Source organism: Muntiacus reevesi, chromosome 3 (genome assembly GCF_963930625.1).
Source record: "Muntiacus reevesi chromosome 3, mMunRee1.1, whole genome shotgun sequence".
Lineage (NCBI taxonomy): Eukaryota > Metazoa > Chordata > Mammalia > Artiodactyla > Cervidae > Muntiacus > Muntiacus reevesi.
This window is the reverse complement of record NC_089251.1, coordinates 165,026,664-165,042,350: the sequence shown is the minus strand read 5'-3', so window position 1 is coordinate 165,042,350 and position 15,687 is coordinate 165,026,664. Positions and strand designations below refer to the sequence as shown.

The 15,687-nt window shown below is 38.4% G+C and overlaps 1 protein-coding gene across 4 annotated transcripts in view; it reads right to left on the bottom strand.

Moving 5' to 3' along the window:
- Nucleotides 1-15,687, bottom strand: part of SERAC1 (serine active site containing 1) — a 55,664-nt gene that overhangs the window by 32,611 nt on the left and 7,366 nt on the right. Inside the window, exons 1-7 of one of the 4 annotated variants that reach the window (XM_065931051.1) lie at nucleotides 10,766-10,886; nucleotides 9,063-9,181; nucleotides 8,119-8,210; nucleotides 6,979-7,015; nucleotides 4,439-4,575; nucleotides 1,373-1,462; nucleotides 3-134 (exon numbers count right to left, since the gene is read on the bottom strand). In XM_065931051.1, coding sequence (XP_065787123.1) covers nucleotides 3-134; nucleotides 1,373-1,462; nucleotides 4,439-4,575; nucleotides 6,979-7,015; nucleotides 8,119-8,209 — 487 coding nt within the window. In that variant the 5' untranslated portion in view covers nucleotide 8,210; nucleotides 9,063-9,181; nucleotides 10,766-10,886. Of the gene's footprint in view, nucleotides 1-2; nucleotides 135-1,372; nucleotides 1,463-4,438; nucleotides 4,576-6,978; nucleotides 7,016-8,118; nucleotides 8,211-9,062; nucleotides 9,182-10,765; nucleotides 10,887-15,687 lie in introns of those variants that run through there. The other 3 variants (XM_065931050.1, XM_065931052.1, XM_065931053.1) reach the window with 3 other exon arrangements.

Here is a 15,687-nt window from a genome sequence, read left to right as displayed (position 1 = left end):
ACCGTGCCAGTGATGGGCCTCCGACATCTCCTGGACGGCCTGCAGACGGGCTGCCCTGTCATCCGACCGGCTCTTCCTCAGCAGCAGCCACACGGCGCAGTCGTGATCTTCTATATCGACTGTACTAAAAGTGTCTTCACGATAACAAAAAAAGACAATGTGAACTGTTAAAACGTTTTCATCCTCACATGTAAGACGGTAATTTGTTAAGTATCTGAAATCTACAATACGGAAGTTAAATCCATCTCCAGATGTTGATAGTGACTGACAGGTTTGTTCTCAGTTCTGTCATATTACGATGTTACATATAATATGTATGTGCTTTTGTTTTATATATTATGTTGGCTTTCACAATGAGATCTTTGTTTCTTTTTGGCTCTTTTTCCCTAAAGAAATTTTTTATTATGAGAAATATCAAGTATATGAGATAGATTTAAAATAATACATTAACAGCCACATGTTTACCACAGCTAGATTTAACAAATGTTCTTATTTTGCCATAGCTGTTTAATCTGCATGGTGTGTGTATTTTATTTTACTTTTTTTAGCTGTGCTGAGCAGCTTGTGGGATCTTAGTTCCCTGACCAGGGATTAATAAACCCAGGCCCTTGACAGAGAAAGCATATAGTTCTAAACACTGGACCGCCAGAGAATTCCCCTGGATGTGTATGTACTGTTTTTCTAAACTGTATCAAAGAAAGTTGCAGGAGTAATGATATTTTACTGTTTCATAATTCTAAATGCATCTCCTAAGAATAAGCCTACATTCTCCTATATAATCACAATGCCACTATAACATCTAAGAATACTAACAAAAATCTTCCAGATCATCTAAAAATCAGTCTAACTCCATACTTGAATTCCTCCAACTTTTCTCAAAATATCTTTAGAGCTGTTTAAAAAAATAAACAAGCAAACAGGATTTGGTTAGGTCTCTTTATTATCTTAATTCTAGAAAGTTTTCCCAGGTTTGTTTTTCAAGATGCCAATTTTTTAAAGAGATCAGGTCAGCGCTTTTATAGCTAGCTCCACAACGTAGATTTGCCCAATTGTGAAATCTATATTTTTGATGCATTATGAGAAAGCATGGGAATGATTTTCTAACAAATAAAATCTGAAATATTCATCAAGAGAGTCTCAATATTTATTTACAACTATCTAAAAATAATGCACCCATAAAGATAGAAGGAAAAATCTTTCCAAGGCATCAAGTCCTTAAAATTAAGTATAGCCCAAGAGAACAAGGTTATTCAATTTTCCATAGCTATAATAAATCTTAGCACAAAAAATGGAAAAAAAAAAATCTCAGGCTGATCACGGAATGACTGTCAGATTACTGATAAGGATTCTCAATTAAATATGTGAAACTCACCAGCAAATGGACCCCGTAACATCCTGGCTGAGGCTGCCAACACTTTCCTCACTGCTTTGTGAAGCTCTTTCCTTGCCTGGTGGGTGATTCCTAGAATGATTACAGACGTAAATAAAACCAAATAGGTACTCTTAATGCTAGACTCCAATACTCCGAAGAAAAATGTATAAATTAAGTTCCAATTTTTTTAAAAGAAAATGTAAAATAGCATCTTTCTCTTTTTACTGTCACTATTAAAGCAACTAAAACCATTATGGGAACACAAACTCCAAATCCCACCCCGCACCCCCCAAACTGCTTTCCTAGTCAGGGAAAAGGTGAAAACAAATCAAAAGCAAACACACCAACTCAAGCTAACAGAAATCCTCACATACAACACAGGAGTAACTAGATTTGAGAAAATGTCACTTAAAAATATCCCTCTCAGAGTGAAAATTAGAGATACATGACTAATGAGATTCAGTTTTACTATCTAAGTAAATTATATGCTATAAAAATTAGCTGTATAATTGATGTAACACACCATGAAAGCATGTTGAAAGAAGGAAAGTACAATAACAATACACAGACTAGAGAGGGTGGTGATAGATACAGCTGCAGATAGGGGGGCAGCAGAACCTGCCTGACTCGGGGTACGCAAAGTGCTCACAGGCATGGTTCTTCTGGCTGGCGATGGACAACAGGCAGCTATAAATCTAGTCTGATGACTTCCCAGGCTACCCATATCCTGATGAAAACATACTCTGCTCTAAAATTTCCTGTTCGCCAAGCAATCATCTGATTACTAACTGGGTATTCATCTGACCTAAATATGGAGGAGGGGTGTTTCGACTAGTAGAGCCAGGTTTTCCAACCTTAATGAACACATTTTTTTTTTCCCCTCTGTAAATAAATTGGTATTCATATTTATGAATCCATCCCATGAGATTAGGGTGAATAATAAATGCCTTAGAGCACAAATACCTCTGAGCTAAGTGACAAAAATCATGTTTTTATGCTTGCTAAACTGAGGACCAGCCTCTGAACTGACAGTTCTCATGAAGAAAAGAGCTCCAAGTGAAAGTGAAACTCGCTCAGTCATGCCTAACTCTTTGTGACCCCATGGCCTCTACAGTCCATGGAATTCTCCAGGCCAGAATACTGGACTGGGTAGCCTTTCCCTTCTCCAGGGAAATCTTCCCAACCCAGGGACTGAATCCAGGTCTCCCGCATTGCAGGTAGATTCTTTACCAGCTGAACCACCAGGGAACTCCAAGCTTAAACTAAAACAGTTAGCTAGTCTTCAACTGACTTAGTTGGAGAGCTGCGAATCTGGGTTAAATATGTGAAGTCCAAAATTCGATCTTCAATTAATTCCTTAGGAACTTGGCTCTCACAGGTCTGGTTGTTCTTACAGTTAGCTGAGCCTGTTTTATGAATATTGTATTCATTTAAAAACTTTTTTTATAGTTTTTTCTTCAAGTTTTATTGAATTACAATTGATAAACAGGTCTGTATAAGTTTAAAGTAAACAGCGTAATGATTTGATTTACATACATCATGAAACAAGTACCATAATGTTTAGTGAACATCTATCATCTCATGGGCACAAAATTAAAGAAATAGGAAAAAAAATTTTGCTTGTAATGAAAATTCTAAGGATTCACTCTTATAACCACTTTCATATATAACATACAGCAGTGTTAATTATATTTATATTAATGTACATTACACCCTAAGTACTTATTTATCTTATAACTGGAAGTTTGTACATTTTGACCACCTTCATCCAATTCCCCCTGCCCCCACATGCCCTGCCAATGGTAAGCACAAATCTGATCTCTTCTCTATGAGTTTGTTTGTTCTTGATGTATAACTGACTTACAACATTGTGTTAGTTACTGGTATTGTTGTTGTTTTTGTTGTTTAGTTGCTAAGTCCTGTCTGACTCTGCAACTCCATGGTCTGCAGCCTGCCAGGCTCCTCTGTCCATGGAGTTCTCCAGGCAGAATATCGGAGTAGGCTGCATTCCCTTCTCCAGGGGATCTTCCCAACCCAGGGATCAAACCTGTGTCTCCCGCATTGACAGGCAGATTCTTTACCACCGAGTCACCAGGACTGTTGATATCACAATATAACAATCACTGGAGCAGGAACTATGGATTTTTATATCCTTTATTTTTCTACTTTTCTCTGTTCTTTATCTAATCCTCCTGATCACTTTTACAACTGGGTGGTTGGGGAGAAGTTTTTCCTTCACAAAGTTATTTCATTTTAGTTTGATACTGTTAGTATGGCTGGGAGACAGTTAAGAAAATTTTCCTTTACTGTGAAGCATTTTAGTTCTAATTTCTGCCAGTCACATGAAGTAATGTCATACTTCTATATATTTCAAAATGATCAGCACGCTAAATCTAGTTATCATCTCTCACCATACAAGAGTAGTGCATAATTATTGACCACATTCCCCACACTGAACACTTTGTATCTGTAATTCATCTATTTATAACCAAAAGATTGTACCTCTCAATCTCCCTCACCTATTTCTCTCCTTCCCCAACCCCCACCCTTCTGGCAACCACCTATAAGTGCTCTGTATAAATGATTAGGTGTTTCATTTACTCATGTTCTATTTTTAGATTCTACATATACATGAAATCACACAGTATTCTGTCTTTCTCTGTCTGACTTATTTCACTCAGCATTATACCCTCTGGGTCTGTGTTACAAATGGCAAGGTTGCATTCCTTTTTATGGCTGAGTAATATTCCATTGTGTATACACACACACACACCTTCTTTATCCATTCATCTACTGATGGGCACTTAGGTTGCTTTCATATCTTGGCTATCGTAAATAATGCTGCACTGAATAGAGGGGTGGATAATCTTTTAGAATTTTCTTTGAATAAATACCCAGGGATGGAATTGTTGGTTCTAATATAGTTCTATTTTTAATTTTTTAAGGAATCTGAATACTATTTTTCATAGCGTTTGTACCAATTTACATTCCTAAATACTCATTTTTTAAATTCAATAACTAGCTTCCATTGTTCACAAAGACAGGATTACTTTACCATGAACTTACCATGATTTTCTGTTTTATCTAAAGAAACTGTGTGCACATATATATATGACTTCATTTTTTCTCTTTCTACCACTTGAGTATCTAATGTCAAAGACTTCTTCAAGGCCAGAACTTCATATGTAATAAATAAAGAGCCTCTTAAAAAGAAACAAAAAATTCATCATAAACATATAATCTAAATATAACACAGGAGCCACTCTTTTTTAATAAGCTTTCTGTAGAAATTCTTCTCTTTTTTATTGGGAAACATAGTATGAATATGGTAATGTGTATATAACATACATTATACATACATATACAAATGTATATACACATTTCAGCTTAACAAATAACAAATATCTGAATTACATTCCCAGGCAAAAAACATTAACAGTACCCAGAAGCCCACAGTGTGTCCCTCCCTGATCCTGACCCTGTCTCCCATCTCTATAGCCAATTTTTATTCTCTGATTATAATAATAGCCTTGCTATTCTTTATAGCTCATCACCTAAACATGAACCTTTAAACAACAAGGCTTAATTCTGTCTGTGAATTTCAAAGGAATGGGAGCTCACTGTATGTATTCTTTAGTTCAGCCTTCTTCTTGTGAGATTCACCCATGTTGTTACATGTATCTGGAGTTCAAGCATTTATATTTTCACGTGGCATGTGATTCATCCACTGTGTGGCTATATAATGACTTACTTATCCTTTCTACCACAGATGGGCATTTAGGAAATTTCTGTTTTGAGTCAATTAATCTGTTATACATCATATATATCTGTACTGTATGCATGTGTATATGTTCCTCTAAGATACATACTCATGTTCTGTACATACATATGTTCCTCTAAGATACATACTTAGAAGTAAAATTACAGACTTTCTGAAAGAATATATATATTGTTCGACTTTACTAGATATTGCCAGTGTTTTTTTTAAAGATTAGTCAATCTGTACTCCTAACACCAGCATATGAAAATTTCTTCTAAGTGTTAAACCTAAAATCAAATATTAGAAGTGAAATACAAGGACTTCTCTGACGACCCAGTGGTTAGGACTGTGCCCTTTCACTGCCAAGGGACCGGGTTCAATCCTTGGTTGGGAAACTAAGATGCCACAAGTTGCACAGTGGAGGTGGGGGGGAAGCAAACTAGAATTTTTTTTTTTAAGTGAAATACAATGCTGTATATCCTAAAGTGAAGGATTTTTCCCTGTAATCAGACTGACCTACACACTCCTTTTATCCAGACACAAAGGCTGCACTCTGTGAACTCAGAGCTTAGAAACAGCAGTTATATGAAGCCTTTTCCTGAGCTTCCCACCCTACAGCAAAAGCAAGGAAGAGAGAAAGGCCAGACACTGCCAGCACCCAAAGAATGGAGAGAAAGCTCTTTAGGGTCATCACCTCTCTGGGGGAATCGACCAGAGCAGCCAAAACGAACAAATCTATTCAGTATTTTTATCACATGTTTCATGAAAGACAAAATTCTTTACTAGAAATTGTGAGTTTTCACAATATTCCTGAATTTTACTGTGATATAAACAAAAAAACTGCATCATAGAAAAGAATATACAGTTATCTTTTTTTTCCATTTATTTTCATTAGTTGGAGGCTAATTACTTTACAATATTGTAGTGGATTTTGCCATACATTGACATGAATCAGCCATGGATTTACATGTGTTCCCCATCCCGATCCCCCCTCCCGCCTCCCTTTCCATCCCATCCCTCTGGGTCTTCCCAGTGCACCAGCCCTGAGCACTTGTCTCATGCATCCAACCTGGGCTACATTTATCTTTTGCCTGGAATGAGTCCGAGGAAAAAAATCCTCTAAATATGTTCTGCCTTACCTTACAATGTCATGGAGAAATTTATGTATTTGGATAAAATGGCAAATATATCTACTTTATCATTTTAGCATCTAAGATTTGACTTCATATTTACACTAATGAAAAAGAATATTATTAACAGAAACACTAGAGCAGCATTGGACATACACTTAATATATATCCATCTCTCCTCTCCAAAAAGAAGAAAAGAGAATGAAAAATAACAACCTTTGGAAGAAAATCACTCCATTCATTAAACATGTGCCTCTGAAATAGCATGAAATTGGAGGGTCAATCTAGTGGTTTTCTCAGTCAACCTCAATTCCTTTCATAACAGCTTTATGGTGACTCAAAGGACTTTCAAAAATAATTTTGACTATAGTTGATTTCAGCTTTCTTGAACCTCTTCATAACCTAACACAAGATGTGATTTTAGGTATGTGAAAGCTGATCAGTGAGTGCCTGCTCTGTACTTGCTTTCCTCAGAGCAACTGTGCCAGGGGACAGAATTCCCAAATCTACTACATCCAAGAGAAAACACTCTTCAGGGCTTAAAGTAACTGGGTCAAGACAACATTTAAGTGACAGAACCAGTGATGAATCCACATGTTCACAGATTCTAAAATCTATACCCTTTCACTACCCCTATGCTACCTGTAAATTACTTCCACTGAGCTCTCAAACAGTAGTATAATGAAGTCAATTACTATTTCACAGTTGACACTTACCCTAAAATAAGTGATCCAGTAAACTTTATTATATTTCCTTCAAAAAGAAAGGGAAAAAAAGTCAATGTCAATCTATAATTTGTTGGATGTATAGAAGCTTTGTTCAGGGTTTTGTTCAGATCTTCAACTAATGCTGCCAAGAAAACATTTCTCCTCCCTACTGAGGGTTAAGGAACTCTCCACTGACTTCCCCACATATCAGCCCAGGGAGATGGACATTCTACCCAAATTCTAGAACCTACGGTTCCAGAACAGGAAAGAGGACATTTCCAGGAAGTCTTCTTTATTCCAAGACGGCTTCCTGGACTTCCCAAGGAGCAGCGAGTTTGTTTCCTCCTATACTGCTACCACCTGTTTCTTCATACTAGGATGTTTATTTTTCACTAAGCCCTGGAAACAGAATGCAGACTCACAGCCTAATCTGCTACCCTAAAGTATATTCACTACTCTTGAGTTTGTTCTGCTAGAAATGATGAGAGGAGAAAAGTTTCCTTCTCTGTTCCACTCTTTTTTGTATTTTTAAAATACAAAATCACAGAATTTTCTAGATGAAAAGGATCTATCCTAAGAACTGATCTCTCTTAAAGGCCAAAAGGAAGCTCCATGAGGACAGACTTTGTCTTATTCCACACTGTACCCTCGGGGCCTAGTAATAGTACCCAGCACATAGCAGAATGAATGAAGGATGGCCTAGGCAATATTCTCATTTTACAAATGAAGATTAGTAATAACATAAATATTTACAAATAAAGACAGTAGATTGGTACTAGATCTTAAGATCTTAGAGGGCAAGCGAAACATCTTCCTGGCTCTCCATTGAATTACCAGAACCTAACACACGGGCCTGGCACCAGTTTTATAGGAGCTTAGTAAATAGCTGCTGAAGAATGCAGTGAGACTTGAATTGACAAGGATGCGTAAGAACCTGACGGGAACAAAGGGAAGAGGAAATTCCCAAGAAAAAGGAGTATGCATGTCTCTGGGCCTACAAATTTGGGGTGAACCATTAGTACAGAAAAGTTATAAATAAATTTGAGATTTATCACTAATTAAAAAAGTTTTTGCGGACCACCCTAGAAACTTAACCACAATTCTATCACTGTTTCTGTAAGAAAATACCGTCGTTTAAACTGTACTCACTGATATCTCTCCAGTATGTGCTGCTTTTTGGCGGAGGAGTCGAGGTTCCCATTCTTCTACAGCAGATGACACAATAAGCAGCCAGGGACATTCTGTGCATTTAGAACAATTGTAACAGATTTAATTTAGCATGTAATTAAAAATATTTCTTTTAACTAAAAGAACACATCATTACAGAATATTTCCACTGCTCTAAAAATTGACTGTGTATTATATATTCATCCCTTCCCTCTACCCTCCTCTAAACCCTGGCAAACATGGACCTTTTTACTATCTCTATAGTTTTGTCACTTACAAAATGCTATTACAATTGGAATCATACAATGGAAAAAAAAAAAAAGAACATGTCACAATCACAGTAGATTGACCACAGAGTTAGATGTTTCAAGACTTGGAAAAAAAAACTTTTCAATTAAAACAAAATTTCTCCCTTAAAAATTTAAAGCAGACTTATTAGAATAGTATTTTGCTGGTACCTTGATGATTATTCTTCAAACTGTATCCAATTGTGAACAATGATTAGTAGGAAATAGGAAAAGAGGTTATTGAGAATATCAATATAGGTGTCAAAAAACTTTAAATCCCTTTGATATATATACATATAGGAGAAGGAAATGGCAACCCACTCCAGTGTTCTTGCCTGGAGAATCCCAGGGACGGGGGAGCCTGGTGGGCTGCCGTCTGTGGGGTCGCACAGAGTCGGACACGATTGAAGCGACTTAGCAGCAGCAGCAGCAATTTATATTTATCTTTGGTGACTGTGAAGTCCCTACAGAAGTGAAAAGCATTCTGAATGGAAGATATACTTAGGACCCATGGAAGTGTTTAGCTTTTCTCCAAATCCTTTAAGGTGGAACCCAATATTGTTTAAAATCTTTGAAACTTAATTGTTACTTATTGGCATCCTGACAAAGAAGATGCTGCTCAACTATCTAATCACTCACCTTTCATGCAACGATTTAACCAACTAAGTGAAGATGATCTAAATATGATGTGATGGTTTTTAGAACACCTCAGTATTCTAGAATCAGGCTGTCTCCGGATGAAACATTTCTTCTTTTTTCTTTTGGAATAAGAGAAAAGAAAGAAGATGCCTTGAGGAACTTGTGAGAAATGGTCTTTGGTTTATTTTAATACAGTAAAAACATCTGGCAGCTTTACAGAGATTAGGGAGAAAATAATCTAACGAATGCTTGGTGTACATGTGTAAGAAAATCTGTTAGGAATAACACAAAATAAAAAGCTTAAAAAATTTTCTTGTGACTCTAGTACATCAACTGATGACCAAGCACTGTTTAAGCAACAGGTAAACTTGTAAAGATCACTGTTTTAAAGGTCACTGTTTCTTATTTTCTCACTTGTTTAAAGAGTTGCTGTCACTTCCCAAAAACCTTCACAACACACACACACACCCGAGCAGGTTCCCCTCCCACCACATCCTAAATATATCTGAGTACAGCAGAAATCTACTTCATCTTATTTCCCTCTAGATTTCCTCAAATGCCAACACTGGCCCTTTCAGCTTTTTCTAGAATAAATTGCTCCATATCTAATTAACATTAAACTCTCTCAGCATCTCGACTACTTCCAGTTCACTGCTCTCCAGCCTCAACAAATCTTCCATCCTTGCTTTCCTGGGAGTGAGCAGCCGTCTCGTGGTTCCACTTCCTTCCCAACTCAGCCTTGATTCTGGGGTGCATCACTTCACCCTCTCTCTCCACCTGCTCCCTCAACACACCAGTGAGTGAGTGAGTGATTGAAAAGTCGCTCAGTCATGTCTGACTCTGTGACCCCATGGACTATACAGTCCATGGAATTCTCCAGGCCAGAATACTGGAGTGGGTAGCCTTTCCCTTCTCCAGACGATCTTCCCAACCCAGTGATCGAACCCAGGTCTCCTGCATCACAGGTGGATTCTTTACCAGCTGAGCCACAGGGAAGCCCACCAGAGCCCTCCTCTTTCTAGTAGTACTATCCTGCAGCCCCAACGTGAAACGTGTTTTCTGTGTTCCAACGCTTGGACAGCCAAAACGGGGGACAGGGGACACAGATAAGCCGGGAGTGGGCTCCCAGAATGACCTCTGCTGTCCCTAATCGTTTCTCTTCTTACCCTCACAACAACTGCTCTAAATATCCACGAGCTCTGCCAGGTGTCCTACCCTCCCCTCATCCCTTTCAAATGACTTGGCTCTCACTTCGCTCAGAAAATGAAGCTGATGAATTCCTTCAACTTCTGCCCCCACATCTACAAGCAGGGATCGAGTGAGGTATTAAGGGAAACAAACTGTATTCAGATAGTGAGGTAGGGGGAATTTCCTTAAAAAAAAAAAACAAACTACACACAAAACCATAAATATCAAATTAGGTACCAAAATGAAAGTGATTTAGAACGAGAAAAGATACCACAATAAATTCCTGCAGTCTTAGAAATGTTGACAGCTTTCTTCTGGGGTTTCATTAGGTAATCTGTCAGAAGGGCTTACAAAGAAATGCCTCGGGATTATACTCTGATGTTCCTCCCTCCCTAAGACATGACAGCTCCTACTAATTCTGAGTACTGAAAAGTGCCCATGTGGTTAAGGCACCCCCAAGCCTAAGCTTCATAGCATCACAGGAAATCTACCCTGGCTGGTTTTCATGTCTTTACCTGCATCACCTTTTCCAGACTCCAAATGGACTTTTATCAAATAGGACTTTTTCCTATTTCTGAGGAAAAGGTCTCATCCTTTCTCAGGGAAATGTACCATCTATGTTCTCATCTCTTTCACTTCCACAGGGACCTTGATCCATTCATTAGCTTTCTCTGCTTTATCTTCACACACTCTTCAGCTCCTCTGCTCCTTCCCTCGAAATACTGGATGTCCAGTGTTCTCCCATCAAAACACAAAAATGAACAAATACCTGGGGGGGGGGGAGGAAGTAAACCCCCAGTCTACCCAGTGCCCTCCACCACTTCTCTTACCTCCTCGAGTGGTGGAAGTTCTTCATCCCCACAATGACTGCTCTAAACATTCACATACTCTGCCAAGCCACGACCCGACCTCCAATCCGCTACCACTTCTCTTACCAACTGCACATCTGTCACCTGCACTTCTTAAGATTCTTTCCCCAGTGTGTCTTCCTGCAACACTAGGGTAGCCCTTCCCATGGTCACCAGTGAGTGACATCTTTGCTGCAAAAGTCACTTTTCAGTCATGATCTTCCAGTCTTTGTCTGAAGCATTTGACTGCCCTCTCCCTCTCTCCTCTAGCTACTGGGACACCGGGTCTTCTCGTCTGATTCTCATATTTCTGGCCGCTCCATCCCATTACTCACTTGACAAAAACTTACTGAGCACCTACCACCTGCCAGGATGGAAACCTGAGATGTGCCCTCAATGAGCTTACAGCTGGCTCTGCTGCCTCTGTGTGTGCATGCATGCTACATCGCTTCAGTCGTGTCCGACTCTTTGCGACCCCATGGACTGCAGCCCACCAGGCCCCTCTGTTCTTGGGATTCTCCAGGCAAGAACACTGGAGTGGGTTGCCATGCCCTCCTCCAGGGGATCTTCCCAACCCAGGGATCGAACCTGAGGCTCTTACATCTCCAGCACCGGCAGGCGGGTTCTCTACCACCAGCACCACCACCCAGTCCTTAACCCTTAGTGCTGCAGTGGGTTCCACCTACGGTCCTCTTTTTCCCTCATGCTATCTTCCCGTGCTAAGTAATTTCAGTGCTTTCATCAAAAAGTTTTACCTGTAAGCTTATGATTCCCAAACTTCTATAACTAATTCAAGTCTCTCTGCTAAGCCTCACACACATATTCAGCTGCCTAATTCACATTTCCACTCAGAAGCACCACAAACACCCATGTCCAAAGTCAAATTACCATATTCCCAAATATCCCAAGACCATTTATTACCAAAACATAGTTTCCGCACTGATTAGAAATGACTCCTCCCTACACCGAGGTCTAATCCACCTAGGGTCCATTTCTGGAAAGTTTTGTTCCACTGGTATATTTGTCTAACTCTGCATCAGCGATACAATGCCTTTCTTAATTTCTATACCTTTAAAATAAGCCTTGATAGTTTCTAGTAAGCACCTCGCCCCCATTCTTTTCACAATTATCTTGTCTATTGGGATTTTTATGGAAATGAATTGAATTTACAGACTTAACTTGGGAGCAGTGATGCTTTTGAACTGTGGTGTTGGAGAAGACTCTTGAGAGTCCCTTGGACTGCAAGGAGATCCAACCAGTCCATCCTAAAGGACATCAGTCCTGAACATTCATTGGAAGGACTGATGCTGAAGCTGAAACTCCAATACTTTGACCACCTGATGCAAAGAGCTGACTCATTTGAAAAGACCTTGATGCTGGGAAAGATTGAGGGCAGGAGGAGAAGGGGATGACGGAGGATGAGATGGTTGGATGGCATCACCGACTCGATGGACATGAGTTTGGGTAAATTCCGGGAGCTGGTGATGGACAGGGGGCTTGGGGGCCTGGCGGGCGTGCTGCAGTCGATGGGGTCGCAAGGAGTCGGACACAACTGAACGAATGAACTGAACTGAACTGATATCATATGGAGTCTCTCCATTCATGAAAAGTATATCTTCAATTCTTCTTTTAGATCTTTTGTAATTTTCTCCACAAAGGTCATGCATGGTTTTTCTTTGTCTCCTCATTTCATGGAAAATTTCGAATGTATACAAATGCAGAGAGAATAATAAAATGAACCCCTCATCACTCAGCCTCAAAACTTACCAACACAAGGTCAACCTTTTTTCCTCTATGCCTGCGCTATCCAAAAGAACTTCTGCATGATGGAGATTTCCTACTGCTAATGTGAAAATATGCTAATGATTGAGGAACTGTCATTTCACCTTTTAAATTTTAATTACCCACATATGGCTAGTGGCTATAGTATTGAACAGTGCCATCTGTAACCCACATTCACTCCACCACCGTAACACTCAATTATTCTGAAGCAATTCCATGATGTCATGTCATATTTAACCCTTAAATACTATAGTATGCTACTGCTGAGAAAATTAACCGTCATTATTCCCCTCTCCAAAAAAATTCCTTAGTATCATCAAAAGTCCAATGAATGTTTTAATTATTTCATAAACTTTGGTTTTGCACCACTAGACTACTAGAATTAGGGTCTAACCAAGGTCAATATTAGGTTGCTAATGTGCCTCTTTTTTAGAGTCACTTCATTTCTATAACTACTAATTTAGATTTTTTTTATTGAATTAGTCTTGATAATATCTATTTTTCAAGAAAGTGGGGATTTAGGTTTTCAAAATCATGAACATAAAGCTATTCCTGCTTATTTCTATGATCTTTTTATCCCTAAAATTGCTTTTTTTGTTCCTAGCATTATTTGGGTTTCTTCTTTTTTACTTTTCAGTTGTCTTCTAAAAATTTATTAATAGAAAATTTTATTTATTAATTTTCTTCATCTATTGGTTTTGCTGAGCATCTCTGTTTTATTTTGTTTTCTATTTCTGCTCTTCACTATCTTCTTTCTTTCTTTGGATTTACCCTGTCCTTTTCTTAACTTCTTCAACAAAACTTAACATACTATGAGTATTTCTTGCTGTCTCATAAGTGCATTTAAGACCATAAATTCCCCTCTAGTTTTGCTTTACTTCAATTTCACAAGTCCTGACATTTCTACTGTGTGTGTTTAGACCCTTCAGTCTTGTCCAACTCTCTGCGACCCCATGGACCATGGCCTGCCAGACTCCTCTGTCCATGAAATTCTCTAGGCAAGAACACTGGAGTGGGTTGCCATTTCCTTCTCCAAATCTGACCTGGATTGTTTAGTTCTGTTTCCAGTCTTTAAACACGAAATTTCTAAAGATTGTCTCTTCACTCTGCTAGACGGCATAGATTCTTTGGAATTACGAAGATTTGCTTTGCCACCTAATTGCAACCAATACTTATAAAAGCATCATATAAACTTATTCTTTGTTATGGGCAAAATTTAGTATATCTATTATAGCAAGCTCATGAATTTTGTTGTTAAAAAGTTTCTATGGCCTTACTAAATTTTATCTGCATGACCTTCTAGTACCTCAGAGAGGTTTTTCAAAATTCTCATACTGGCTTCTTGATTTATCAGATTCCCCTTAGACTTATCCATTATTTCTTTAAATTATTTATTCATTCAACAAATACTTGGGCACCAATAAACCAGGAACTGTTTTAAGTACTGGAGATACAGTAATGAATATATACCTGCCCTCATGGGTCTTACCTTCTACTATAGAATCCCCTCGCCAGTATGCCAAACAAATACTGTCATATTTTGGTCATGATGTGAAAAGACATGTCATTAGGTGTATAAAAACTTACGACCATTAAAACCTTAGTACCCTGTCCCTTTCATCATCATATCTGATCCCTCTTTGTCCCTACTAATATTTATTGCTTTAAGTTCTATTTCATAAGATATTAATATTTCCTTACCAGTTTTAACATGTGCTTAACTATCATTTTCCCCAATCATGCTCATAATCTTGATATCATATATATTTAATTCCAAAATCTTTTAACATATAAGTTTAATCCATTTACATGTATTGTACGTGGGATAAATCAAGTTTTCTTTATTACTTTTTAACTGGTTTAAAATTGTATCATTTATTTCTATTCATTTAAAAAATAACTACATTTTTAACATGCTACATAAACTTAAGCAATACAAAAATTCTCCCAAATAAGAATGCTTTAAATCCAATCCAAGGTCTATCTTTTTAGGTATTTTTGCCTCTATTTTAATTCCACATTATTTTTTTTCCCCACATTATTTTTAAATACTCCAATGGGAGTCTGTTAGACACTTCACCAATAGGAGCAGTTTCATGAACTACAGAAGTTATAAAGCGGATATGCAGGTAGTGACCTTACAAGAAGTCTTACAGGCAGAAAATCTAGTACCAGGTACTTCCTCCAAAAACACAGAAGTTATCACTCTCACCAAAGCAGGATGAAGTATACCATACAGATGTCCCCCAACCGAAAAACCTGGAAAGAAGTACTCCTAGAAAACCAATCCCCACCCAGTGGCTGGAGCCTCATCAGGTTTTGCTAGCACTAATTCTTCTGCTAAACTTGAAGATGTTAAGCCTTGGATTCATTCAAGTGAAGGAGTGATCCCTCCTGGCCATCAACACAATGAAAGGGAAAGCTGCTGCTGAAAGCCCTTAACAGACCTTCACGTCCTCTTTAGAAGAAACAGGAAGAACAAACAGGATGGCTCCTAATATTAAGATAAGGACTGTTCTGTTGCTGGAACAAAGTTATCTTATCTGATCCTGGAAGCTAGTTCTGACGGTCAAGATCAAGTTGCTTTACCCTTTCGCTATAATTACACTACTCTGGAACTGAAGCACCCATTTCTGTCACTCTCTAATTTAGATTTAGCCTTTAGTACACCATTTTCATAATGTATGGTACTACATAGGGCCCAGACTAAGGTCGAATTTTTTGGAGCAATTGCCCCACAATTGGCTAGGGGGAGCTTGTCGTCGGTGTGTGTCAACAGGTGTATGTCAAGAGGACTGGATGGTGAC